The following is a 27,405-nucleotide window of genomic DNA, read 5'->3' as shown; positions in this document are numbered from 1 at the left end:
TGGTTGCCAGCATCAAATAGATATAATTTAAAGGAACCTAATACAATTGATGCCATATACTTTCCTTCAGCTTTCTGGGGTATTTTGCTAAGGGCTTTGTCTTTCAAATCCTATTCCACATATCTACTATCTCCAGAAAGTTATAGGCTCACATTCCCTACCATACAGTTTAATTTAAACATAAATTTCCCACGAAATTTTTTTTTAATTTGTTCAAGAAGATAAAATACAGATTGGAACATGTCAACCTGATTTACAGAAACAATTTTCCAAGTATTTCTTCATCTGTTTATTTGAGGTATCTCTTTCATAGACTCATTTAGGCTGGAAAAGACCCCTAAGACCATCTACCCCAACAAGTGAAGACATTTTTATGAATTTATTTCACCGTGGAGCTCGAGACTGGGTTTTTACATGGCTCTTCAGCAATTTCAAAATTAACCAGACCACCCAGTGAAGCAGGGGCAAAGAAGTTCGCCAGCACTAAAAAACGCCCTAAGATGTACAAACAGGGTGGTTTCTTACCAAAATAAATAACCTATCCTAGCACTTGAAAAACATAAAGAAGAAATTGAAAAACAAACCCCAAACCAGCCAAGAACCAAAAAAGCTGAAGCCCGAAGTAAAGCCCCACAAAACCGCCGCAGCAAGCATTGCCTCGGCCAGCGCTGCTGTCGGCAGAGCGCAGCGCGGCTCAGCCCGAGGGACCGCCCGGCGGCTCCGTCCCGGGCCGGGACCACTCGTGCGTTTCGGGGCGCAGCGAGCACAGTTCCAGGCCGCTGTGGGGGTGTTTTGCGAGACGGGACCGCCGTGGGGATCACCCCCGGCGGCGGAGCCAAGCCACCTCTGTTCCCAGCCGGGCTCTTGAGCAAGGCGAGGGTCTGTTAGTTCCGAGGCGCCCGTGCGCGGCCGGCACCGTCTCCTCCGCACCTGCTCCCTCCCCGCCCGCCCCCGCCGCCGTTGCCGAGAAACTGAACGCGGCCGGCGCCGGGCGGGCCCCGCCGCCCCGATCCATCGCGGGGAGGGCGGCGTGCGAGGCCGGCACGGCAGCGCAGCGCCCGCACAGCCGCGGGGCCGCTCCCGACCGCGCCATGAAGGGAGATGCTGGCGGTAGGTCGGAGGCGGCGGGCGCGGCTCGCTCCGGGAGCTCGGGGGGCCCCGCGCCTCCCCGCCCTCCTCCACGGCCCCCGGGCGCCGGCGGCCGCCGCGGCCGTGCCCGGAGCGCCGCGGCTGCCAGGGAAGGGCCGGGCGCGGCCGGCGGCGCGGCAGGGGAAGGGGCGGCGGCGCCCTCCGCATCGCCCGGCCCGGCCCTCCTTGCCCCGCGGAGGGAGGGCGCGCCCCGGGGGCCTTCCCCGCGGCCCGGGGCCCTCCGCAGCCTCGCCGCTGCGGCAGAGCGGGGCCGAGGGCCGGCAGGCCTCTTCGGGGGCGCGCGTTTAGTGGGGTGGTCGAGGATGGGGACGGGGGTGGCCGCGGAGCGGTCCCTCCCCGAGGGAGGTTCAGCTGGTTCGCAGGGGCTGCGGGCTTGGCGTGGTTGGAGGGAGCGATGTTCCCAGGCCTGGACTACATCTGTTCAACCTGCAGTGTCAGGGGTTCGTACATCGAACAGAGAGAGATGCCTAATATTTTTTTGTTATTGGCATCTATTTATTTTAGTACTCTTAATAAAATCAGAGACATATTTCTAGAAAGGATCAAGGTTTCTGATGGCCTTAATGCGCAAACGTGGCTTTTGAGTCATCTATGATTTGGTAAGGTAACTGTTGTTGCATCCAGGCAAATATTTACACCCAGAAAACACTAACTAAATGCTATTTGAGTCTTTTGTGTTTATCTTAAACATCAATTGCCTGGTTCATTTCGTTGTTCCTTTCCGCAGCAGCCCCATTCCACCTGCCCTTTGAGTGATCTATAGAGAAATGATACATATTAACAAAGAACTATGCTCTTGTGCTTGAATCACAAAGCTGAAATTTCTTAACTTCGGGAAGGGAATGACAAACCACATCTCTTCGAGTTGGTCTAACTGGATGCTGGAAGTCTCCGGCTGTCTTCAAGTATATACATATGCCTTTGGAGACTTTTAGGAACAGTTGGGTTTATTTTCATTTGGTGGGTCGTTGGCTTTTTTTTGTTTTGCTTTACCATCTGAGCTTGGTAACTTTCAAAACTGTAACAATTGGCATATAATTTCTGCTTTTTTTCTTCTTGTTTGGTGCATTTGTTTTATTTTAATCTGAAATGTGGTCCATCACACTTAATTGAGCTATACCACCTGGAAATATAACTTAAGCTGTTTTGACTTATTTCTAGTTCCAGGACACTGCTGGTACCATAAGCACTATGTAGATCTGTATGGCATTCATCCAAACCTATCTTTGAGTCAAAGAGTTTTTGTGTCTTAAACCTTCACAGTAGAAGATGAATGCTATCACACTGTGTTGTAGGGACTATTGGGCTGCTGCACCTAGCCCTAGAAGACTTCTAAAGACAAGAATGTCTTCTTGAGGCATGAGTACCTCATGATGAGATAGAATTGGTTCTGGCTTCTGGAGAGTTTGGTTTTCTCCCCACCTGCCTAGGTATTTAGGAGTTCAGTTTGTTACAAATAAGATTTCTGATGTGCTTATGAATAAACTAGAGGTATTGCATTCAAAAATATTTTTTACCGTGTTACTAATAGAATGCTTCCATGATTGTATCTCCTGTAGGTTTTGAGCACAAAATCTTTTGGGGATAAAGAGAAAAGTCAGCCTAATGTGGGTGTTAGAGGCTGAATCATATTTTTTTCCCCTTTCAACCTTTCTCTGTTCTCCCTTTCCTTACCTTCATAGCATCTTTTATTTCAGGGGAAATTTCCTGGATTGGTTAAATACTGCTGAACATCTTGCTAAACTACAGTTGCAAATTGTCTTGATTCTACTAGGTAACTTATCTTTCCTTTCTTTATTGTCTGTGATATTTTCATCTCTTATCACTTTTTTATTTCCCCTTCATGGTGAGGACAATCAAGTAGTGAAACAAATTGCTCAAAAAACCTCCTTTGCTGGAGGTTTTTAAGACCAGACTGGAGTAACCTGAGCAAACTGCAGTAGCTTGGGCTGTCACCAGAGTTGATACTGCTTCAGCAGGAGGTACGATTGGAGACCTTTTGAGATCATAGAACCAAATAATGGTTTGGGTTGTAAGGGACCTTAAAGGTCATCTAGTTCCAGCCCCGCTGCTGTGGGCAGGGACAACTTCCACTAGACAAGATTGCTCAAAGCCCTGTCCAGCCTGGCCTTGAATACTGACAGGGATGGGACATGCACTACTTCTCTGGAAAACTTGTTTTTGTGCCTCACCACCCTCACTGTAAAGAATTTCTTTCTAATGTCTAAACTTACCCTCTTTCATATTAAGGCCATTTGCCCTTGTCCTGTTGCTATGTATACTTGTGAAAAGTCCCTCCACAAGGACTGTAACCCCCTTTAGATACTGGAAAACTTCTCTGAGGTCTCCCTGGAGCTTTCTCCAGGCTGAACAGCTCCAACTCTCTCAGCCTATCTTCAGAGGAGACGTGCTCCAGCCCATATTTGTTGCCTCCTCTGGACTCATTTCAACAGGCCCTGGACCTGGGTCCCTGGAGAATCTAGGTGTGGTCTCACAAGAGCAGAGTTGAGGTCCTTTCAACTTGAACTAACTTATGATTCTATGAAAAAGTTTTCCTTTCTTTTTTATCTTCTCTCCAAAATAAAGCCTTTGCGTACAGTACAATAAAGTACCAGAGGTTATGGTGCAACTTCTAGGAACTGCCCTGCAGCAAAGGCATGTCAATAAGTTTGTTTCAAAGGGAAGGTAAGAGGATAAAAAAAGAAAAAGTCTTCGTTCTGTTTTCAGGACTTCGAAGTTTAAGGTATATAGGCATTAACTTTTTTGCTGGCAGTTTCTTAAAGGATATAAAAGGAAGAATTTGTCAAGGAATGATGATCTAGAATATTTCAGTTTCTTTAATAATTATTTTAGCAAAAATTGTAACAAATCTAAAAGAATATGACCACCATTTATTTTAATTTTTATGTATTTAAATGGTGAGAAGATGGATATACAAGGTTGTAGGCATACTAGCGTATAATTAATGATACAACAAAATCATAGAAACATTAAAATAATCACTTAAGCAGGCATGCTGCCATCCATCTGCCTACAGAGAAGCTCCTTTCCACCTGTGTATCATTCTGAGAAGGAATTCCTTCCTTTAAAACCTTGAAAAATTGATCCACAGTACTCTGAGCATGTTACTGAATGTGGGGTATTATAAAGAGAGTATAGGTTGCTCCCTGAATCCACTCAATCAATGACCTGGCACTGCCTATCCCCTTATGTTCATAAAGGACTAAATACATTTTCCACCTGGACATGGGTTATGCTGCAAAAGAAAATTCCAGAACACTCCAGTTTAATCCAGCATGATTTTTACTAAGGACCTTGCTACGTGTCTTTTTGTTAGCAATGGACTCTGACATATATCAACTACATTGCAGTTGACACATCCTAGGTGAGAAAATAGTGGGGAGCTGGCCCACAGTCCTAGTGAACTTTCAAAGTAAACCAGCTGTTAAACTGTAAAAATGTATTTGGGAAGGAAATACATTGCCATTGGTATTTTCGCTACATATGATTACTGTGCATTCAGTGGCCATCATTACATTTTAGCATTATATCAGCCATTCTGAAAGTATAATTGTAGAACTTGGAAAGCTGTTGTGTTGTCCAGTCATGCCAACAACCAGCCTGTTAGGGGGAGGTGGAGGGTGCTCACCAGTCTTGGTTTCCACTGAAAAGCAAAAGCTGGCTACTTGTACAGGAAGTAGCTGCTTCATGCTTGGATGTGTTCCACCTTTGGGATACATGGGGAGCTATGACTTTGAAATGTGAACTGCTCTTTACTACAAAGGTCACTTTGGTGTACCTGGATCTCTATTTTGTATGTAAAAGAAGTGTAGTGGAATGTGATGTAAACATAATTTAAAAAATCATCTTCAGTTATTCTGGCTTTTTGGTTTGTTTTTTTTTTTTTTTTTTTTTTTTTAGTCAACTAAATCTCTTAATTTAAAAAAATGTGGAAGAGCTAAGCAATTCTATTTAAAATTTAAAAGTTTTGTTTGTGGCATCATCACTGCACCATGTACATGTATTTGTAGTTTCTTCAAAATTGTATATTGCAGATGTTAGAAGGGTTAAAGTAAAAAGAACAATATTATGTGATGGTAGCAGTAGACTGTATATCTGACTCACAAGAGATCTGCCTTTTATGCAATGAGATATTTGATTCTGCTTGCTGGGTATTATTTTGGCGACATCTGAGAGGAAAAATTTACATATAAGAAATAAATATTGTAAGAGCATTGTCCTTAGCCACCAATAATGGAAAAAACAAGAATTGCATTGAAAGCGAAGAGCTGAAGTCTGAACACCTGTCTGTTTTCAGGCTAGATGTTATTACATTGGTAGCCTCAAGAAATTTTTAAACTTTTCACAATTGTGAACCTCAGTCCTGGTATTTTTGGTCTGAGATCCTGTTAGTACAAGATATCAGTCATTCTTTCTTACATGTATCCAAATGATTTGAAAATATGAATGTAACTGATTTTTAGAATATTTCCTTTAGTGTATCTTCTTTGTGAGCAAACAGCTTTGTTTTTAATAAATACTAAAGTTTGGTCAGTTATTAGTAGTATATCATGCTTAAATAACAAAGAGATCTTTCAGAACTATCTTTCAGATATTTCATCAGATACAATAATGATACCACACAGAGAAAAAGTACTGAAATAAGCACTTACTTGAAATTAGTTATGAGTTAATAGCATCTGTGGTGGAATGTGCTGTGTGATCGTATCCACTTGAATACTGTCTTTACCTTTCTAAAATAAATATATCTATACTGTTATGCATGCAGCTTACTCACTTAGATTTTTGCTACATGAAAACAAATGCTGAAATGCCATTTAACTGTACCCATACCCAAAATCAGGGATGGAAGAATCTGTGGATGCAGGGAGAAGGCAATAGAGAGGCAGTGTCAATTTGCAATAAAGGAAAGGAGAAGGCTCTTGATGAAAGAATGGGAACTTAAATTTTTTCTATAACCATGTCATGCATAGTGAAGTTAAGAGCAATCACTTTCTTTAAGGTAGCCTGTACTTTGGGGCTTTTTAAATGTATGGTATGGAAATGGGGTTTTGTCATCATGCTGTGTGTATGGGTGTTCACATCATCTTCCTGTCACCCATTTTAGCTCTCACATTTCTAACTATTGTCTTCAAGTGTATGTGCCACATTCTGTGTCTGTGCTCTGGGAGAAGCTGGAAGCAGAGTTGACATTTTCAAAGAAGAGAAAATTGAAAAGAATGCTTGTTGGTGGCCTGCCTTTGGAGGACATTCAGGCAGTGCTCACATGATCTCAGGTGACAAAATCAATAGCCAGTGAGAAAAAAGTATGTTGGAAGCCAGGCCTTCCAAGGATTTATCTGATTTTTGAATTCTCTCTCTGTAAGTTGTAGGTAGGAATATCTGCTTTGTTTTCCTGTTGATATTTCTGTGAAGTCATTTTTCAGCTGCCTTCTTTGTTAGCCAGAGCCTTTATAAGCATGTTTTCCTGACTTTGTGATAGAGATCTTTTGAGCAGATTATGCTATATGCAGTGAGCTTGCTTTATAAGTGAGACTCAGATTTCTCAGCTTTTGATGCTGTGGAGGATCAGCTACTTTTTAAAATTTGTCTTTTGATTTTTTTTTTAGGAACTGCATATTTCCATCAGGAGTGTCTTGCACTTTGTGGGAATATTGCAAACTGGGTTATACCTTCTTCTGACTCCTTTTTTTTTCCGAAGTGCACAGTGGGTCTTATGTTCACCCCAACCATTGTCCTGGCACACTTTCATTTTAGCAGAAACTGCAAATTTAGTGGATGGGGGTGGTTTGGAAAGTGTAGAGGTTGCAGAACATGCCTTCAAGTTCAGAGATAGAAAGGAAGAGAACAAGGCTGCCCTAATGGATCTGAGGGGCTCAGAGTGTGAGTAATTTTATGTTTAGTTTTATTCCTTTTAATTTGCCTTTTCTTCTAAAAATAGAGGGGAAATTTAAAAGACAGTACGTTGCTCCCTGAAAAGGCTGACATCTGCAATGTGAATTTTCATTGCTGCTATAAAGAAGGTACTGCAAAGAAATATGAAGTGGTTGTAGCTCCATGATATTTTCCTGTCTTAAGAACCTGTCTTTGCCCTGCACCCTGCATTGCAGCTAGAAATACATCCTTGGAAATGTATTAAGCCTTTCACATTAATAACAGGTTGTGATCAAAGAAAGACCTAATGACGTATGTCGGAATCAACGCAGGAACTGCAGGGGTGGATTTGTATCAGGGTTAGGGAGGGCTACATCCTCCCCATTGGCACAGCTTGGTGTGCTGCTCGCTGCATGTCACATGCTGGAAGGAGTTCGTGCACAGCTCCCCTTCTCTTCATCCTTCAGCTGGTTCATCCCTGAAAAAACAAGTGCAGAAGGGATTAGTAGTCCAAGGGTTGAAATTCTTTACATACATGGAAGAATTCCAAAATTGCCGCACACAGAAAAAAACTAAAAGTAGTGAGAACAGCAAAAATAGTTGCATAAAAGCTTGAAAGCAACTATGCTGTAGTTTGAATAATCTTGCTAAAGACCATTTACAAAATATTGGTTTGTCATCTTTATTCTGAAATTTTGTGTGCATTTCTGGTCATTTCAAGTAGAGAAGTAAGCAAACTAGTTCTTTTATTCCATAACATTTCCTCCCTTCCATTTGGTTTTATATACATGGAAATTTGTTTATTCAAGGCTGCATCTCAAAAACAAGAATTCTAATTTTTTTAGTCACAACACTGATTAGCTGAGTTGGTCAGAGCATGGTGCTCGTAATGCCAAAGCTGTGGGTTTGATATCCATATGTGCCATTCACTTAAGAGTTGGACTTGATGATCCTTCTGGGTCTCTTCCAACTCAGAATATTCTGTGATTGCTGTGATTTAAGTATGTGAACTGAATCTATTATGGACATTTATTATGAACATCTAAAGTGCATGTTACTTTCTTTGCCTGAACCAAGAACAAAGAAAGAGGCACTGGGTAAAAGGAGAAGTGTGAATTTTATTAGAAGGGTATGGCTGATCTTCCACATATCAAATATATAAATAAGCAATACTGAGAAAAGCATAAAAACAACATAGTTTTTCTAATAGACTGTTGATAATTATTTGTTTTTTTACCCAAATGGACATAACTTGTTATTTAAACCGTCATTTATTAAAAAAAAAAAAAAAATCAGTAACTGGCTAAATAAATATCAGTTTTTCATATCCTTAACCTTTTCTCATAATTATTGATTGCACTTATTAATTCTCTGTATACTGCTACATCTTTTCTTAAAAGCTTACTAAAGCACAGTAATAGCTATTACCAGAAATAGTAAACATAAAATAATTATTTTGTTATTTCACTGATTAGCTTTTGAGTAACAATTTACAAAAGAACATACTTGTAAGAAACATTTAGTAGTTTTTTTCCTGTAAGGTTTTGAGATATTCAGGTCCCAAGGCATTGCAGTAACTTCTTACCACTATGCTAAATGTAGCCATTTGAAGGTTTCATGACCTCAAAAGGCACCCTAGCGGCTCTGAGACTTGATGGATTTCTGGTTGTGCTTTGGTCTAAGTAGAGAAAAAAGGTCAATCCATTACACTGGGAAATAAATGGGAGAAAATGGGAAAAAAAATCTGAAAAGGAGGAAGTTACAAAACAGAAGTGGGAGCATGAAACTTGAATATGAACATGGAGAAAGCATGCAGCCTCTCTGGATATTATTTCATTCTTCATTTGCTAGAGAATGTTTATTAATATATAATATTCATTTTAAAGTATTTGCATATTTTTAGTGACAGCTTACCAGTTTTACTTGTGCTAAGATTGCTGTGAATGACCATTTAAAATGAATATAGGTGTCAGAAGTTGTCCCTTATTTTGTGCCCTTAGATTCTTCCTGTTTGTTTTTAAAAATCATTTATTACATAATGTCAGCTCCTCCAGCTGGGAACATTAGTATAAGATCTCAGCCCTGTTATTGTGTGGTTTATACAAAGACCAATGGTTCCGACTTGGTCTTACAGAGACAGGAACCAACCTCCTGCATCTGAAAGAGAAAAGAGAGGAGGGGTAGACTTTGAGGTACTTGGAATAAGATTAAGGGTTTACATTTGCCATAACAGCTAAAAAGAAGATGCAGACAAGGATGCAAGCATAGTGTTTTGACATAAAGCAGCAGCCCATGGGATTGAAAAGGCTAGCTGAGACCAAGCACACGGGCAGCTCTGCAGTCCTGAGCCTGCTATTGCCTCTAGCTAATCGGGACCAATGTTTCCTGTGTTCCTGTCAGAGAACGTCATTGTGATACTTGTGGCTGTAGTTACCAGGGGCTGCAGTGACAGCATAAGGGAGCAACAGAGTTAAACTGGAAAAGAGCAAGATTTAGGTTGGACACGAGGAAGAAATTCTTTAAAATTAAAGTGGTAAGACATATGAACAGGCTGTTCAGAGAACTTGTGATAGCCCTATCATTGAAAAGTGGACAGGGCTTTCAGCAACCTGATCTAGTGAAAGATGTCCCTGCCCATGACATGGAAGTTGGGTTAGATTATCTTTAAAGGTTTCTTCAAACTCAAACCATTCTGTGAATCTATCTTATGCTAGTTTTGACAAACTTTTGGTTGTTATAGGGCAGTGTCACCTACAAACACTTGGTTCAAAGTAAAGGTCCAGAACAAGGTCCCAGGATCTTGCTTTCTTCCTCCCCAACTTTGCTGAAAAAAAAATAAATCTCTAAGGGGTTGTAATTAATGAACAATAGAATTGTATTTCATGGACAGACAGCTACTTCTCAGGAGAATATATCTTCCTCAACTGTTTTAATTTCTTTAGACACTGGGGTTCATGAACTGTCTGTGGGAAAGTCAATACTAAGATCTAACTCAACCTTGCTGCTGTGCCCTAGTTGTGGCTCACATGGCTGAGCATTCAGAAAGCTCAGTCAGTGCCACCCATGCAGGACTGTCCAGATGCAGCCTGACCTTGTGGAAACAACACGTTTTCCTCAGTCCTTCCATATGCCAACACATGCCCAACAGACAGCCAGCTGGCTGGCTGTTGGATAGATAATTGTTAACATCAAAAAAAGTATTAGAAAAATACATGTTGATACTAGTATATAGCAAAAAGGCTCTTCTGATTTCGGTAAATAACATTAGCATCTATTGGCTGCTTAACATTGTCTTTTTGCCTTTGGCATGTTGGGATTTATCTTAGCCTAGTGTAATAAATGGAAATGTCAACATTTAATTAAATGGCTCCAGGTGAAATCTGCCCAATGATTATTCTCTGTTGAAGTTCACAGCAATAGCATTCTTTGCAGATTAGAACAAATTTTCTGTCAGTGTTGCTAAGGTTTTGGTAATTGTGTTGCATACCTTTGTGCAATTTTTTTGTAGACTAACAAGTGTCATGTCAGTGATTTATATTTAATAATATCAATATCCTATTAATCAGTAAGTACAAAAGAAGTACACATGAAAACAAAATGCTTTAGGTTATTTATAAAACAGTTCAAAATGCATTGTAAAATTTCTCAAGTGAATTAATGTTTTCTGTCTTTTTTTTCAAGGAGGTTTCACGATTATAGATAAGAGAACTTAAGTTCAGGATGCTAAAAAGGAAACAGAGTTCAAGGGTGGAAGCCCAGCCAGTTACGGATTTTGGTCCCGATGAATCTTTGTCAGACAATGCAGATATTCTATGGATTAACAAACCAGTAGGTATCTCTTTATGTAATTACTAATTTTAAATAACTTGAATTGTTGAAACATGACTTCAACAAAAATTCTGAATTAGATGTTAGTCAGAAACAAGTTTTGAGCTATAGTTGCTTGTGTACCAGTTAATTTTTAGAAAAAACATCAAAGACGAAATAAAATTGTTTATTTCGGCTGTTCCAAAATTATGGGATTGATGAATCAGTATTTTCCAACCAGTTCATCTGATTGATTCTTTTAAAACAGCCATCCTTTCAAGGTCTCTGGTTTCTAATCTGTTCATTGAAATTACAAGTTCATAAAATGAGCTTTTGAAAAGGATGTTAAAGGAAGGATTTTGTTGCTGAAGTGGTAGCCATAAATAAGCACTTTTGATTTTCAAATCTCTCCTTTAATCCATTTATGAATATAAAAGTGTTGTTATTTTCGATGTTTATTTTGAAGTACAGGTCTCATTTTTCTCATACCATTTAACCTAAAACCTGCCTTGAGAAAAAGAGAGGTGTAAAAGTGTCTGGCAACTTGAAACTGGGGAAAATTTCATTAGGAGTGCAGCTATTAATAGCCTGTACAGTATTAAGAAAATGTCTTCACCATGTAAATATAGTTACTATGATAGAATTATTTGCTCAGGAGTGAGCATGGATTCAGGATTCCAATATTGTTAATGATTTCTAGTTTTGCAAAGAAGACATTTTCACATTTCTTTTAGTGTATAATTTTTTACTTTTTGAAAGCAGGAAGTAAAATATTCTGAAATAATACCTGTTCTTAGCGTTGCAATCATTTAAGGAAAAAATCATTGCATTTGTAGTAGGGATGCCAGGTCCTCTCAGCTTTGCTGCTGAGTTTTAACACCTAAAACTATTTAGCATGAGTTAATATATGGGTGTTGTCTGTCTGTTATTTAAGTAGAATGTTTGTATTGGTTGCTGTAATAAATTCAAAATGTCATTGCAGAAATATATGATGGGTATTTACCTGCATTTCTCATCACACAATGCATAAGGTTTTCATGGAATAATTTTTTTCTTCTCATGCTGATGGACTAGTTGTATATTGCTTAGTGTTTTAGTACTGGCATTTTACTGTGTCAGAGAACAAGTTTTGTATCAGCCACACTTTAATATTTATGTTAATTGTATCAGTTGAAACAAGGTTCAAAACAAAGTGGATGTTAACAGGATGGTGGAGATCATTCATAAGGTGCCTTCTGCTTCCAAATTATTAATCTGAGCTCAGAGTATGCAAATGATAGAACTATTCAATTCATGACAGATATCATTACATTTAAGTGAGTGAACAGTGAGCATTAAATTAGATGGCTGTTCTTGAGTCTTTTGGATATCAAAAAGCCTGAGGTTTACTGTAAATGAGTGTAGAATTTTTCCGCAGATGAAAAATGTTGATAAATATGCTTCAGGTTTTCTTGTTTAAAGTTTTTTTTTTTTTTTTTTGCTGAAGTATCTTTTCTTTTTTGTTGCAATCTTACATAGGTAAGGTACGACCTTACCAACTATGATTCATTATACTTGCCTGACTTCAAGGTGTTTCAATCATATTTTGATTTAAAAGGAAAAAATCCAACCCTAAATCTCTATATTGATACATTCTGCTTTTCAGTTACACCTCCCTCTCTGACTGGCAATGAGGAGTGGGACTGAGTCCTAATTAGTAATAAAAATGAACTGTTCTCCTATAGCAACAGAACTTGATTGGAACAAAAGTGAATCCTGAAAGAAGTAGCTGTCTGTGACATGGTCTCTTTTATATTTATTCTTTTTATATTTATTATTTTCATAATCAGAAGGATGTTTTTAATCCCGTGACTCTGATTTAAAAATAATTTCTTCTTAAGTGTTGAGCTAAATTTTTCCGCAAATATTTTATTTAATCCATCCTCCCAGCTTCAGCTAATTCTGACTATTGTCTACCCATAAATGTGATGGGTTGTCATTTGAAAAGAAATTGAATTGCAAGTGCCACAGAAATTATAGAATCCTTGTTCTAAGTTGCATGGCTCTTAATTTGTATTTTCTGACATATACCACCTCACTATCTAATAAAAGTATATACATGTCTATATATGTATAAGTAATTTAGGAGTGCTTATTTTTGGTTGAAGACCTTTAATATGTGGATTGTGATGTAAAAGGACACAGACATGCATTTGCAAAAGACTGCCAGGATAAGTTATGAAAGTAAATATTTGAGGTTTTTTGAACATCAAAGCAATCTTGTAATTTCTCATGTTTAGGTTTTGTTTTTGTTTTATTTTTTTTACTTTTTTCCAGTGGGTGCACTCTTTACTAAGAATTTGTGCCATCATCAGTGTTATTTCTGTGTGTATGAACACTCCAAAAACCTTTGAGCATTATCCGCCTCTCCAGTATGTGACATTTGCTCTTGATACTCTGTTGATGTTTCTTTACACTGCAGAGATGATAGCAAAAATGCATATTCGTGGGATAGTTAAGGTAAGCATTTGAACAGTATTCTCTGTATGCTCCCAGTGATCTGAATGTATGCTAATGACATTTGGTGTTTGTTTTTTTAGCATGCCATCTCTTCTTGCTATGATTGTTTTTAACTGCAGGCAACACCATGGTGTATAAACTGAAAAGATAGATGGATAAAGATGTAGCTTTACTGCATATTTAATTCCCTCAAAATATAATGCAAGCATTCATAATAAAGGTTTCCTATTGAGAAAACAGATAGTTTCATTTTATTAGTATAAAGAAATAAAATAAAAATAAGCTACATACACAATAGCATTAAAAATCTCTTGGTCCATTTATGGATTTAGAATTTTGATTTCCATTTCATATGGCTGGGTGTGTTGTTGTATGGCTACTTCACTTAAATAAGAACATGAGTCACTGTGAGCTAGTGGAGAAAGTGATCTTACTTTGAATATTTTTTACCTTGATATAGTCCACGTTGGTAAACAAAATACTTTTCTTATGATACGTCTAATGTTGTTGCAGGGCTAATTTGTGTAAGTGGATTGGAGGCTGCAAAATTGCAGAGTATTTTAGTAATTATTATTTGGTACCATTATTTTATTGATTGTTTCTCGCCTTCCACAAAAACATACACATTTGGTTTTCATGTATAAAATCCATTTGCAGACCTTACTGACAATCCAATTATGGCACTGCTGCACATAATAGATAATGTGTGTTGTTATCCTTGCTTTTAACTCCTTAAATGTCTGGTGACTCCAGAGACATCTGTACATAAGTTCTTAATTTTTTATAAGTTTACAGATAGCAAACTCAGAATAACTGAGGTATTGTGTCATCATACTTAATGAATATTAATAATGAAAATTTAATTGTCATTAATATTAATATTTTAAAAGTTACAGAAATAAGATGATTCTGAGAAAATTGTCATGGGCTGTGTAAAGCCAGAGTAATCCTTTGTGAAGTGCTGTTTCTTGCTGATACCTGAGCTCTTGTTCAGGATTATGCATGGGGATTTAGTGACCATCATGAACATTTGAACAGTGTGGGAATAAAAATATTACAACCAGTACAACCTTTGCAGAGAAAAGGAAATGTAGATATTAATGAAGAGAGAGAGGGGTGCCCAACAGAGTGACTTTTTTACGAGGCTTGATTTCTGAGCTTTTGTGTATGCAAATACCAACTTCACTCACAGTCAACAGCTAGGGGCCATGAAAGATATGCTGCTGCATAGCCTATTCTCTTTACTGGGTTGTCTAAATTTGTGGGTTTGTGAGAAAAGAATGTTAAGGATTGCTATTGTCCTTATGGACAATAAGGGCAGCTTATTTCAGCTTGCCAGAAATTACTTGGGAGCATCATATAGCTGGTACAACCTGGAATCCTGGATGACAACATTGTGGAGCAGGTCCTAAGGGAGATGACTCAGAAAGATGCTCTCCTTGATCTACTGTTGTCAGCAAAATCAATCTCATGAATGAAGTGGAGATTGGCAGCTGTCTTGGCAAGAGTTTGAAACTTCTTTTAACAGGAGGAAAAATGACAGCAAAACCTCAGATCTGGACATGAGAAGAGTAGACTTCAGGATGTTCAGAAAATTACTAAGTGAGGTCCCCTGGGAAAATGATTTTTGCAGATGCTGAGGTCCATCAGTTCTGGTCACTTTTTAAACATCATGTCCTAATGGAACAGGACCAGGCAATTCCCAAATGTCAGAAGTCAAGCAGACAAGGCAGAAAGCCAGCTTGGCTGAACAAAGTCTTCTCTTGGAAATAAAGAGAAAAAAGAAAGATGTGTGACCAGTGGAAGCAAGGTCAGGTGACAAGGGAAGTTGTGAAGATGCTGCTTGTTACTCTAGGGAGAAAATTTATGGACCAAAGATCAGCTGGAGTTAAACCTGCCAGAACTATGGGGGACAGGTTTTTTTTCAAGTATATTAATGGCAATAGGAAGTGTAAAAATAACATTAGCCCTTAACAGGATGAGAAGGATCACCTCACAAACAGGGACATGGACAAAGCAGAGGCATTTAACACATTCTTTGCCTCTGTGTTCAACATGGTTGATGGACCAAGGGGATCTCAGCCTCTGAGCTGGAGACCATGACTGTCAGAATGATCATCTCCCAGTTGTCCCTGAAAATGTTCATGATCTGCTGCTCCAGCTTTATCCGTACAAATCTATGGAGCTTGATGGGATATGTTAAAGAATCCTCAAAGAGCTGCTGATTTCATCACAAAACCTCTCTGATTTTTGAGTGGTCTTGGGAATCTGGAGATGTCCCAGATGACTGGAAGCTGGCGAATGTTGTCCTGATTTTCAACAGGGCAAAAAAGGGGCATCCCAGAAACTACAGACCTTTCAGATTCACTTGAGTGTCTGGTGTTGTGGAGAAGATCAGAGGTATTGAAAAACACCTGAAAGACAATGTCAGCACAGCTTTGTAAGGAGGAGGTCCTGCTTATCAAATCTGATTTCCTTCTATGAAAAGGTAACCCACCTAGCTGATCAAGGGCAGCCAGTAATGTAATATTTTTGGATTTCAGTAAAGCTTTCAATACTGTCTCTCACAGGAGTCATCTGGACAAAATGCCAGCACACAACTGGACAAACAGATCATGTGATGGGTGAGCATCTGGCTCATGAGTCAGGCACAAATGGTTACAATGAATGGGGTGACATCAGACAGGTGACCTGTGACTAGTGGGGTTCCAGAGGGCTCCTCAGCTCTGTGCTCTTCAACATCTCATTAATGAGTTGGACACAGGACTGGAAGGGATACTGAGCAAGTTCACAGACACTACAGAACTGGGAGGATCTGTTATCTCCCTTGAGAGCAGGGAGGACCTGCAGAGAGGCCTCAACTAAATCAGAAGCTGGGCAATAAAAATCCATATGAAATTTAGCAAGGGTAAATGCTGGACTCTGTACCTGGTATGGGCCAGCCCTGGATGTACAGTACAGACTGGGGAATGAGATGCTGGAAAGCAGTGCCATGGAAAGGGACCTGGGCGTCCTGGTCCACAGAAAGCTGAATATGAGTCAGCATTTTTATGCGTCAGTTTTGAGTGCTACATTATAGGAAAGATATTAAACTAACAGAGAGTGTCCAAAGGAGTACAACAAAGATAATGAAGGCCCTGGAGGGGAAGATGAGGAGTGGCTGAGGGCACTTGGTGTGTTCAGCCCAGAGAAGAGGAGACAGAGTGGAGACCTCACTGCAGTCTACAACTTCTTCATAAGGGGAAGAGGAGAGGCAGACATTGATCTCTTCTCTCTGGTAACTAGTGACAGACCTGAGGGAATAGCCTGAAGTTGTGTCAGGGGTGACTTAGGTTGGATATTATCGCCCAGAGGGTGTTTGAGCACTGGAACAGGCTCCCCAGGGAAGTGATCACTAGCACCAGCCTGACAGAGTTCAACAGGAATGTGAACAATGTTCTCAGGCACATGGCATGACTCTTGGGGCTGTCCTGTGCAGGACTGGGAATTGGATTTAGTGATCCTTATATGGTTCCCTTCCAACTCAGCTGATTCTGTGATAGACTAGACTAGACTAGAATAGTTTGAAGAGACCATTGGAAGGGAGCTACAGTCTAGTCCAACTGCCTGACCAATTTGGGGCTGACCAAAACTAGAAGTGTTTTGCTAAGTGCACTGTCCAAATGTCTCTTAAGCACAGGGTTTGGCCATCAACCATCACTCTAGGGGGTCTGTTATAGTATTTAACCACCTTTTTTTATGAAATGCTTCCTAATTACCAGTCTGAACCTTCCATGACACAGCTTTGAACCATTCCCACACATCCTATCACAAGGTACCAGGGTAGTCAGCGCCTCATTCTCCACTTCCCCCCTTCAGGAAGCTGTAGAGTGTTCTCTGAACTAGACTGACCTACAGTCCTTAGCTGCTCTGCTCAGGATGAACTTGTCTCTGATTGTTGTATTATGAGCTTGTCTTTGAAGCACGTCTGATGAGTCTGGGTACACAGAATTAATAGCTGTCTGGAGTTGGTCCCATTGCCTCAATTCATGTTACAAATGAATAAATAACAACACAGATAATTTCTTTTGCACACTGACATTTTGCTCTTCATTTATTAGATAAAAATACAGTAAAACAGATATAACCACTGTTATGCAAAGAGCTTAAGTTGAAAATGCCTGCATTTATTGTTATTTTTACAATTGAGGATTTGCTTAATACCTAATGTCTTGTAGCATTCATCAGTAAATATAATTACACTGAAATGGAGTACCTTCTTTGGTACCATTTGGGGAACTGTAGAATAACTTGGATGTAAGGGACCACCAGAGGTCACCTGGTCTGACCCGCTGCCCAAAGCAGGTCCAGTTAGATAATGTTGACATTGGCTTGGGCTGTCCAGATAAATCTCAGACTCCTTCAAGGATGAAGATTCCACAAGTTCTTTAAAGAGCTTATTCCAATGCTTGACCAACCTTATGCAAAAAATATTTCTGGTAATGCTTAATCAAAATTTTCCATTTTTATTTCAATGCTGTTCAGTGAATAATATCTTTTAGCTAATTATTTTACTTATTCTTTGGATTATTGTTTCTATGGAAAATATTAGTTTAATATAATTTTGCCAAGAGCATTGATCCATGGACTGCCAAAGATAGTGGCAAATGAAGTAAATAAGGCACTGCTTAGAAACTTGTTAGCATTTATTAAAAATGTTTGTATATGAAACATCTTTATATAAGGCAATTTTTTACTGCAATGTTGTAATTTAAATGAATTCAAGTCTTTTAGTGAGCATACTATCAATGAATGCATTGCCATATGGTTCTACTGAACTTTACCATGAATCAGTATTTCTGTAAATACTTGAGGAATTCAAATGCTAAAAAAACTTTGAACTACAATTAATGCAAAATTACAGTCCAGTGAGAAACCTAATTTATGGAGAAGGTAGGCACCATCCACTTTAGTCCTAATTAATTACAATGTAAGTATAGCTGAGCTAGAAAGATTTTGAAAATGTCTAATTAACACCTTCTGAGGACAAACGAAAAATACACTTTCTTTGGGTTCTAGGGTGTTTTGGAAAAGTAGTTTCTGAAACTGCTAGCCTTTTGTCTGTAGAAAGTGCCCCTTTTCCCTGTGTAAACTAAGTGACAAAAGAATCCAATACCTCCATCTAAATGTTTTCTTATCCCAGAAGGAAAGTTAAAGTGAAATCTTGCAGTGGTATTGTATCTTTTATTACTCGTGTTTCCTTCTGGGTTATTGTTGCTGGGCTAGTAAAATCTATCCAAACTTTGGGCTGCCCATGCAGTTGCTTTCACATGTCATGAACAAGTGAGCTAATGCTATTAATACATCTGTCTTTACTTTGAAACTTGTATCTGAAAAATTAAATTCAGGCTGTAATTTCATACTGATTAAAATATTGTTAAAAACAACATTCTAGGACAGTCTGGCTAATGTCTGTCTACATTGTAAAAAATACATGCACAAGCAGTAAGAATTTGTGAAGTTTTATATGAGATAGTGCTGTATCTCTCCCTCAAATCCACAGGGACAAAACGCCTGTGGAGCCCGGCCAGCTGGGCAGTGGGGCGAGTTGGGCAGAGGGAAGGAACTTCTCCTTGGATCCCGGGGGGCTTGGAGAAGCTCCCTCGTGAGTCCAAAGACGAGCTGGTCCCACAAGCAAAGGAAAGAGGTGCCCTCCCTCAGGATTAGTTCCAAAGTTTAATGAGAGCCTAGAGAGTTCCCAGGCCACATGTAGCTTTGAAAGCCCTCCCGAGAGAGGGAGCCCCGCCCAGAGCAGCCAGATATAGGGAGGATGGGGAAAACTGAACAGCCAACGGGGGAAGGACATGGGAGTGGCTCTCGGGGGGCAAAGGAGGGGAAAACTGGGGTGGACTACACAGGTACAAAGAGGGGATATGGAGGGATAAACCAATATGAGGGGATATACATTGAAAACACAACTCAACAAGATAGAGACAGAATTAGAGCATGTCAGTTTGTTTCTTAGGACATATTCTTATGCTTGCATTCTAAACAATAATCTTATATATTGAAGATTTTAAAAAAAATTTATATTGATGAATGATGGCTTGGGGTAGTAAATGTAATAAAAAATGTAATAGTGCATAGTTAAAGCTTACTGAATTAAATTTGACATTGGTATTTTCATGATCTTTTCAGTTCAGAATTCCACTTCCTTCAATTGATCCCATATTTGTTCTCAAGTTCTTTAGTTCCCAGAATGTAAACAGGGTTCAGTGACTCTTTGGTTCTGATTCCTGTCATGTTTCATGCTCCTTGGTCAGAAGGCGATTTGCAAGAATCAGTTGCATTAAGGAAGTATTGTCTGTCAAATGAAAGCAGATTCATCTCTCATTTTATCAATAAAATTTAAAGTGCCTTTCAAATTACATGCAGTTTGTCTAGTGCATAACTTAGTGATTGATTGACAGGCTTCTGAGAGCACCATGAAGGAACTACTCTTTGGGTCTGTCAAAATAGTTCATGAGTCAACCTGGAACTTAACTGACAAGTCTTACGGTCCCTCAGAATCAAAGCTCACATTGATGTGCCCACTCATATGTCACTTAAGAGCATGACTGTATGTGCTTGACACAAGTCTGTTTTCTGATTCAAGGAAACTTTCCAAAATTATGGCCTCCTTGAAAAAGGAGCTAGGGTGGAATTGAAGAAGTGAAGGATAATGCTCAAGCCTAGAACAGATGTGCTGCTAGATGGGCATCGGACTTCTCAAAGAAATAGGGCATCCTAACCTGTGACAGAAGGTCTTTATTTCTTTTAATCAGTAGAATGAAAAAATTACCTTATGCTTTCTAGTAATGCATCTCCTGAAGCTCATCTCACATGGGTATGACTGAGGTAAGGATACCTTACTTTAAAGGTATCTTTTACCATTATTAGAAGTATTTATTTTCACCTTGTTTATGGGGAGACAGAAATATTCCAGGTAAATTGCTTATTTTTGACACAGTTGCACTGGTGGCATAATGTATAATAAAATAATCAAAAAGGAAAGTGTGCCAAAAATTATAACAAAAAGAAACCAAGTAGCAGTTATCTCAGATGATAATTCGGCCTTGAGGGAATGAAAGATGAGTGCATATCATTTCATTGCACAGACACTGTTAGGGTATATGAAATTTTCTTCATTAGACTGCATCCTCCTTGCAGCTTCTAATCACTGTCATGATGGTATGAGAGAACCTACACTGAAATCATGTTGTGAAAAGGAGGCATGGTTTATCCTACTCCTCCATTAAGAGAGTTACATTGTAAAAAAAGAGGATAGAGTTCATTCTCCTGTCTGTTAAAAAAGCCTCTTTGACACTTAATGCTGAAAATGCAAATGTTTTTTTATACAACACAAGCACTACACTGAATTTAATAGAAATATCTTTTTTTTTTTTTACTGTGCAGTTGTGACACATGTCAGCTAACAAAGGATATTGCAAAAAGTCATATGTAATGGTCCTTAATATTTTCCCATTGTTAAAACAATTACATTTACAGCAAAACTTTTGTACTTACTGAAGTAGTTGTGAGTGGATTTGTCAGTCTTATTTCAGTAGTGCTGCATGCTCTTGACTGACTTCAGAACTCCTGCAAGGCGCAGAAGTGAATGGTTACACAATTAGCTTTCTGCATTCTTGGTGAATTTAGACAGGAACTGGAACTAAGCTTCTGCTACAGAAACAGTCACAAATAGATGGGAGCAGTTTAGCTTGCTTCTGTCTAGTACTAAAGACAACAAATTACTTAGTTAACTGAAATCAGTGGCTTTCCAGCATGTCGGGTGTTTCCAGGCAGCATTTGTGCTGTTCAGAGAAAACATTTTCCTCATAATTTCCTTGTTATTTTTCTGATAGGTGTTTTGGTTGCTGTAGTTGCTGTCTGTCTGCTCAAGAGGAGAGAATTAAGGATGCAAAAAATAGATTTTTTGACTTTAAATAGGAGAAGAAAAATAATATTAATCAGCACTAACTTGAGGGACTGCAATGGTCTGCAATTAGTTGTTTATGTCTAAAGTAGGCTCTTTCAAAGGATAATTGATCTGTTTTGGTTTTTTTTCCATTGATAGAAAGGAAAGCTTAAAGTACACAGGCTAACACCTCACCTGTCAGTCAGCAATTTCTCTAAGTCATATATTTACTGTCAGCGGACAGGTAGGCAGGTAGAGTATGCACACAATGTGATGCTAAATTCTCTTTTAATACTTGTGACATTAACTGAGTTATGCTTAAATGAACTTCTTCCATAATCATCCTAATTTATAAGTTTGTCTTATCAATTACAGAACTGATGGTTACTGCACTTGATTACAAGTTTCTCTTTTGAGTTATTTTCAGTAGTTTTAATATTAATTAACATGCCATTTTTACCAAACAAGAATGGAGAAATTACGGAATTAGTTTAATCTTTCTGATAAGTGATGGAAATAATAAAATTATGGTGAAACACTGTCAACTGGCTTACCAGCTTTTGGTAACTTTGTCAAGGGTGTTTCTGTTGCATTACAGACTGAAAATAGAAGATTGAAATTTTGAAATTAATTTTACTCCATTACTTTAGAAGTGCTGTATACCCATAGTTCATAAATGAATTAAGGATCAAGAAATTGTGTTATTTTCAAAGGTTGGATAATAAAACAGAATATGTGGCTCCTGTCATCCAGCAATAAGATGCTCTGATGTGCTTATGATAACTCTGCTGAAAGCTCTGTCTCGGGATGTGCAATTCACAAACAAAAGAGGGAACCTTGACCTTGAGGGCAGGGACATAACTAGTGGAATCAATGGCACAGATAAGAAAATCTTGAGATGCTTTGACTAAACAGAGTGAAGGGGTAAAAATAGAGAAAACTACATGCCTGTGGTCATAAAAAGCTCACAGAGCAAACACAAAAAAGACCATTTATCATAAGGTTTGAGCTTCTGTTTTACCCTATACCTTGTCATAATAAGATGAAAATTACTTATTCTTATGACAAATTATTTTACAAAAATAGATATATATTAAAATACATATATATATTTATATTAAAAAATTGAATTTTGTACTGTGTTGGAGACCTAGATATGTACTGCAGGTTCTATGCTATACTGTGTTGGCAAAGAATATGTTATTTTAAACTGTTTTAGAACTTAATACTGGAATATTTTAGTGTTGGAGCTGTGATTGTTAGTTTTAAATATTATGTAATATAAAAAGTATTTATATCCATTATTTGAATATGAGCATCTACAAAAGTTGATTCTTCTGTCTCACCTTTTTCCTCTGTTTATTGCTGCTTTGCTAAGTGTCTACGACCATCGTAAGGACATCTGTTCTCAGGATACTGGGATTGAGTTGCTTGTAAAATGCTCTGATGCTGTTTCCAGTCACAGGAAATTAAAGAAATTAAAACTGATTATCATGAGGAAAAGAAATTGGAAGTTGCCTGCAGCATGCTGCTAGTTGGGTGTTACTGCCTGTGGACCAGGGAAGGTTAGAGACCATGGTACTGGAATATACGCACCTGTTTCTATGGTTACTTGTGTCTGGTTTTATTGGAGTGTTTATTACAGGAAAGTAATGACTCATATTACACAGTGGGGCTTTTTGCACCATTTTTGCATTAACACATTAGGAAATCAAATGCATTTAAATTATTTGGTTGAAAGTACATAAGCAGTATTTCTAAAATAAAAATTATATTTATTATAACTGGTCAAGGGGTCATGGAAGTTTTAAGCGAGAAATTATTCTGGGCATGGATTGAATTATGTGCCCATATAAAAAAATACTTAGTGACTTACCATAGTGATCAAAATTTAACTAAAAGTTACTAAGAAAAACTATACTGCTCACTGAATTTCATAAGGTAGCTAGAAATATACAGACCAATTAGATTAACAAAACTTTACTTTTTTGGTAATGTTATTTTTTTCCTCTCCAATAGCACTTTAAAGGATTACTTTCTTGTTATTCTTCATAAAAACAGCTATTATTGAGGGATATTTTAAATATATTACTTCATGTTAGAGTAAAATGGTACATATCATGTAAAAAGCAGTGAAAGCAGCATACTGGATAACATGTTTTCAGGTAGCAAAAGAGGGAAATTAATTCCTAATGTGCCTTTCTGTGTTGAAATTTGCATTTTCAAGGAAGTGTGCTATAACTAAAAAACTCCATTTTATTTTATTTTACTCCCATGTTGTCTCCTCTCTTAATTTGAGAGGATCAAAAAAGACATGACAATAAACAAATCTTAATGTCATCCAAATCCCTGTTGAAGGGAATAAGAGCATTTCTGTGCAGCTGTATTTTCATGAAAATTATGAAATTTGTGTGGGGTTTTTAAGGAGATAAGGTGGATGTAAAATTTGATTTCATGGTATTTTGTTCTCCACCATTAATATAAATATGGATTTCTCACAGCAATACTAGGATTTTTGTTTCAATAAACTTTTTCTGGTCTCTGTAGTAAAAAAAATTATTCTTCGGCATTTTATAATGCCGATTACCAAATGATACAATCCTCTTTCTGGAATGTGCCTTCTTCTTATGTATTCCAACTCTCATCATTGTGGATTTTTCTTCTGTTGAATGAAAGCTCTGAGTGTCAATCATAAATCTGAGTTTTGTCATGTTAGATGAGACTGTTTGCCTATCAAAACTCCCTCTTCAGCCTCCAGGTGATATTTGATACTGCAAAGTAAAAGCTTTCACCTTGAAACATTTGGATCCCAGTCTGCCCATTGCATCCACCATAAACAGTGGAGCTAGGAGAGGGCAGAATACTGCTGAATGAAGCCCAGCAGTGTCTATTTCACATCACCTCTGTGAGACTGCAGAGTGCCTCCAAGAATGAGCAGATGTCCATACATGTGGAACTAGATGTAGAACTGGAGTTAACGCCAAAAAAATAGCATTTGGAGGAGATTGACTTAGATGCCTACAACTAGGGAACAGTCTGGGTTGGAAGGAACCTGAAGAGATGGTCTGGACCAACTTCTTGCTCAAAGCAGGACTCAGAGTTGTTAAGCCAGGATTCTAGGATATTGAGTCTTAAATATTTCTAGAAAAAAAATATGTTATCATATTGCAGATGATAGATAGATATGATTGTTCTCTCAGCTAGCTGGATGTCACTTCTGCCCTTGGATGAATCCTGGAGTGAAATGGACTGTTCCATCCCACCCCCAAAGGATGCATGGCTCATCCTGCACCTCTGTACCTGCCACTAAAACATCAGAGTCTGTAACCCCATTGGCCCATGCCTTGTCCCGGCCCACCTGGGAGCTCCTGATAAGGGAGCTCCGAGGGGCCATGCGGTCTCTTGGACCCTTCCCCCTCTTGGAACCTCTCCCTGCTCTTGGACCCTTCCCCCTCTTGGAACCTCTCCCCCCTCTTGGACTTCCTCCCCCTCTTGGACCTCTCCCCCCTCTCTTGGACTTCCTCCCTCTCTTGGAACCTCTCCCCCTCTCTTGGACTTCCTCCCCTCCTGGGGCTTCCCCTCTCCTAAACCCTCCGTTTGTCTCTCCCCTCCCCCGTCCTCTTAAGCCCGGCCACGAGCTCTGCCTGAGAGCACGAGGCTCGGGCATTCCTGGACCCCCAATAAACCTCTTTCCCCAAGAGCAAGCTTCAGAGATCTCTGCCTCCCTCCACCCACACTGTGCTGGAGTGTGACCCTTCCCACACTATCATTTCTCTGGGCAACTTGATCGGGTTGACTGTTCTCACAGTGGAGATATTTTTCTGTGCACTTTCTGGAAACAGTGAGTGCTGTTACATGTAGGGGAATCCTATTAATCCTCCTGATCAGCCACCTTTAAATTTGATGAACCCTTAACAAATCCAGGGAAGCCAAGTCAGCTAGTAAGACAATACCTGGGGCACTGAATACAGATGGCTAATGAGCAGATGGAGAGGGAAATGAAATTCAGGCTTTCAGTGCAGTAACCCATAAAAACTCTGCAGGACATACTGGCACCCACCTGCAATGGTGAGGTGGTGTATCAAGAGAGCAGCTGTATAACAGAGCAGCAAAGCTCCCTTCCTCAAGGGCTTAGGAGCCGTATTTTTGTTGGGCATCAGCATCTCTTCTCTATGGGCTAGATATGAAGACTGTGCCTGGAGGCTCTCAATTGTGGTCAATCCAAAGTACTTGACGCTGGGTTGAACTGAGATACTCTACAATGTTGTGGGCAACACAGATGTTGTGTTGTGGCATTCCTTTCCACTGTTTGTGGAAACAGTTATTCCCTTCAATAGTTTCGTACTTGATGAAGTGAGTTGTATAACACTTTAATGCTTGTCCCTGGTTTGGGTTTGTGGGGGGAGGTTTGTGTGATTTTCTTTTTGTTTGTTTTGTTGGGGTTGTTTATTTGTTTGTTTAACTTAACAGTTTTAGTTTAAAACACTGTTTTTTTAACTCTTATTAGTTCCCCCACCCCATTTTTTTACTGAAAACACTGCTATAGGATTATTAGCAAGTAAAATGGTCCTTGTTTGTCTGTCTGAAAGTCTTGAGTTTTGCTTCACAACCAGAATTGATTTTTCCTTTACAGTGTTTTTGTTTGATTTTTTTCTGTTAAAAACAGCATATGAAATGTGAAACTGTAGTTTAATAGCCACCCAATATGATATGAAACATGAATTACTAAATTTAGTATTTATAATCTACATAATAATCTAGTCTGCCTTAAAAACAAGTTTGAAACTGTTCTTTGTTGTGGCGCGGCATGCGCTCCTCTCGCCGCGGCACTCCGAGCCGTGCCGGGCTGGGCGGTGAGGGAAGAGAACGGGCGGCCGCTTCCCCCTGCAAGCTCTGCAGTTCAGTTCGTGGCGCGCGGGGACAGACGAAGGCGACACGGGACTTGGGGGTGAACAGGATGGTTTTATTCAGTGAGCCCCAAGACCCCGGCGGGCGGGGGGGCAAAGGTTTTATACAAGAACTCAGGAGGAGGGGTGTAGGAACAGTAACCACTAAGGGAATAGCAGGGGAGGAGTTTAGGGCAGAACTAACATGACAGGGAAGGTTCCAGGGAAAGGGGCAGGGAAAGGGAGGATTGGCAACTTGGAGATGAGGGGGTTTTTAGGGATGGGGGGGGGGAAACAGATATTAAACAAATATCAAATTAAAGACACACCACCGCATCTCCCTCTTTTCTTTTACAAAAGGTACAAAAGGACGGAGAATTCTGTGGTTTAAACAAATTAATATAACATAAAATTATATGATAACTTTGTAAATTACTTAAAGGACATGAAAGACACATTATTGCATTTATAGGGCAGGAAGAGTAGTAACAGCCTAAATCAGACATAAGACTGTACAAAACTTGCTGGTTTGCTGCTCTGAGTAACAATCTAAAACAATGTAAATAATTGAAACTATTGAAATAGAATGAAATAATTGACAGAAATTAAACTAAAAAATTTAATTAGAATGATTAAAATTACAACTATCTAATTTAAATAAAATAATTAAATGGAATTATTGGAATTAAATATAATAAAAGATCAACTAAATATAACTAATAAATTTTTAAACTTTGCAGCAATGCAGCAAGCCTGAAGCGATATACTAGTTATGCGATTCCTGTAGCAATAATGGTTAAAAACACAGCCTTTAAGTCAAAAAATATTAGAAAAGACTGAATTAATTATAATTATAACAAAACAACTTAATATAAAATCAAATTGTAACATTACATATTATTAAAAAAAAACATAAGTTGAAAGACATCAAAAAATGATAAACTAATTGTGATTATAACATATGAAACATATAAAAACTTCATCTGGAATATATAAAATTGTCCTAAACGAAAGTCCAAATTAAGGGTACAAAGCACAGCAGGATTTGTGACTTCATCTGATTTAAAACTTGCTTCGTTACGGCGTTTGCGATGTTCAGCTTCTTAAATTCTTAAAGCAGAGTCAGCGGATAACGGCGCTTGTCTTAAAGCAGAGTCAGCGGACAGCGATGTGGTTTGTTCAATTTGAATGTTTGTTTGCGAGGTGGGCATAATATCTTGAGTATTAATTAAC

The 27,405-nt window shown here is 38.8% G+C and overlaps 1 protein-coding gene and 1 long non-coding RNA gene across 9 annotated transcripts in view; both read left to right on the top strand.

Annotated features, from left to right (window-relative positions):
- The first annotated feature begins 843 nt into the window (after positions 1-843).
- The window catches only part of NALCN (sodium leak channel, non-selective), a 231,909-nt gene continuing 205,347 nt past the window's right edge, over positions 844-27,405 (top strand). For 2 of the 8 annotated variants that reach the window (XM_085556973.1, XM_021530244.3), the window contains exons 1-3: positions 950-1,110; positions 10,726-10,872; positions 13,168-13,350. In XM_085556973.1, coding sequence (XP_085413099.1) covers positions 10,765-10,872; positions 13,168-13,350 — 291 coding nt within the window. In that variant the 5' untranslated portion in view covers positions 950-1,110; positions 10,726-10,764. Of the gene's footprint in view, positions 1,111-2,831; positions 2,924-10,725; positions 10,873-13,167; positions 13,351-27,405 lie in introns of all 8 variants that reach the window. The other 6 variants (XM_021530245.3, XM_021530246.3, XM_085556997.1 and 3 more) reach the window with 6 other exon arrangements.
- On the top strand, positions 13,357-26,034 carry LOC146768737 (uncharacterized). Its single transcript, XR_014949401.1, has 2 exons — positions 13,357-15,838; positions 15,921-26,034. It is a non-coding gene; the product is annotated as an uncharacterized LOC146768737 (long non-coding RNA).

This window comes from Lonchura striata, chromosome 1, assembly GCF_050655825.1.
Source record: "Lonchura striata isolate lonStrDom1 chromosome 1, ASM5065582v1, whole genome shotgun sequence".
Lineage (NCBI taxonomy): Eukaryota > Metazoa > Chordata > Aves > Passeriformes > Estrildidae > Lonchura > Lonchura striata.
This window is presented reverse-complemented; position numbering and strand designations above follow the sequence as displayed.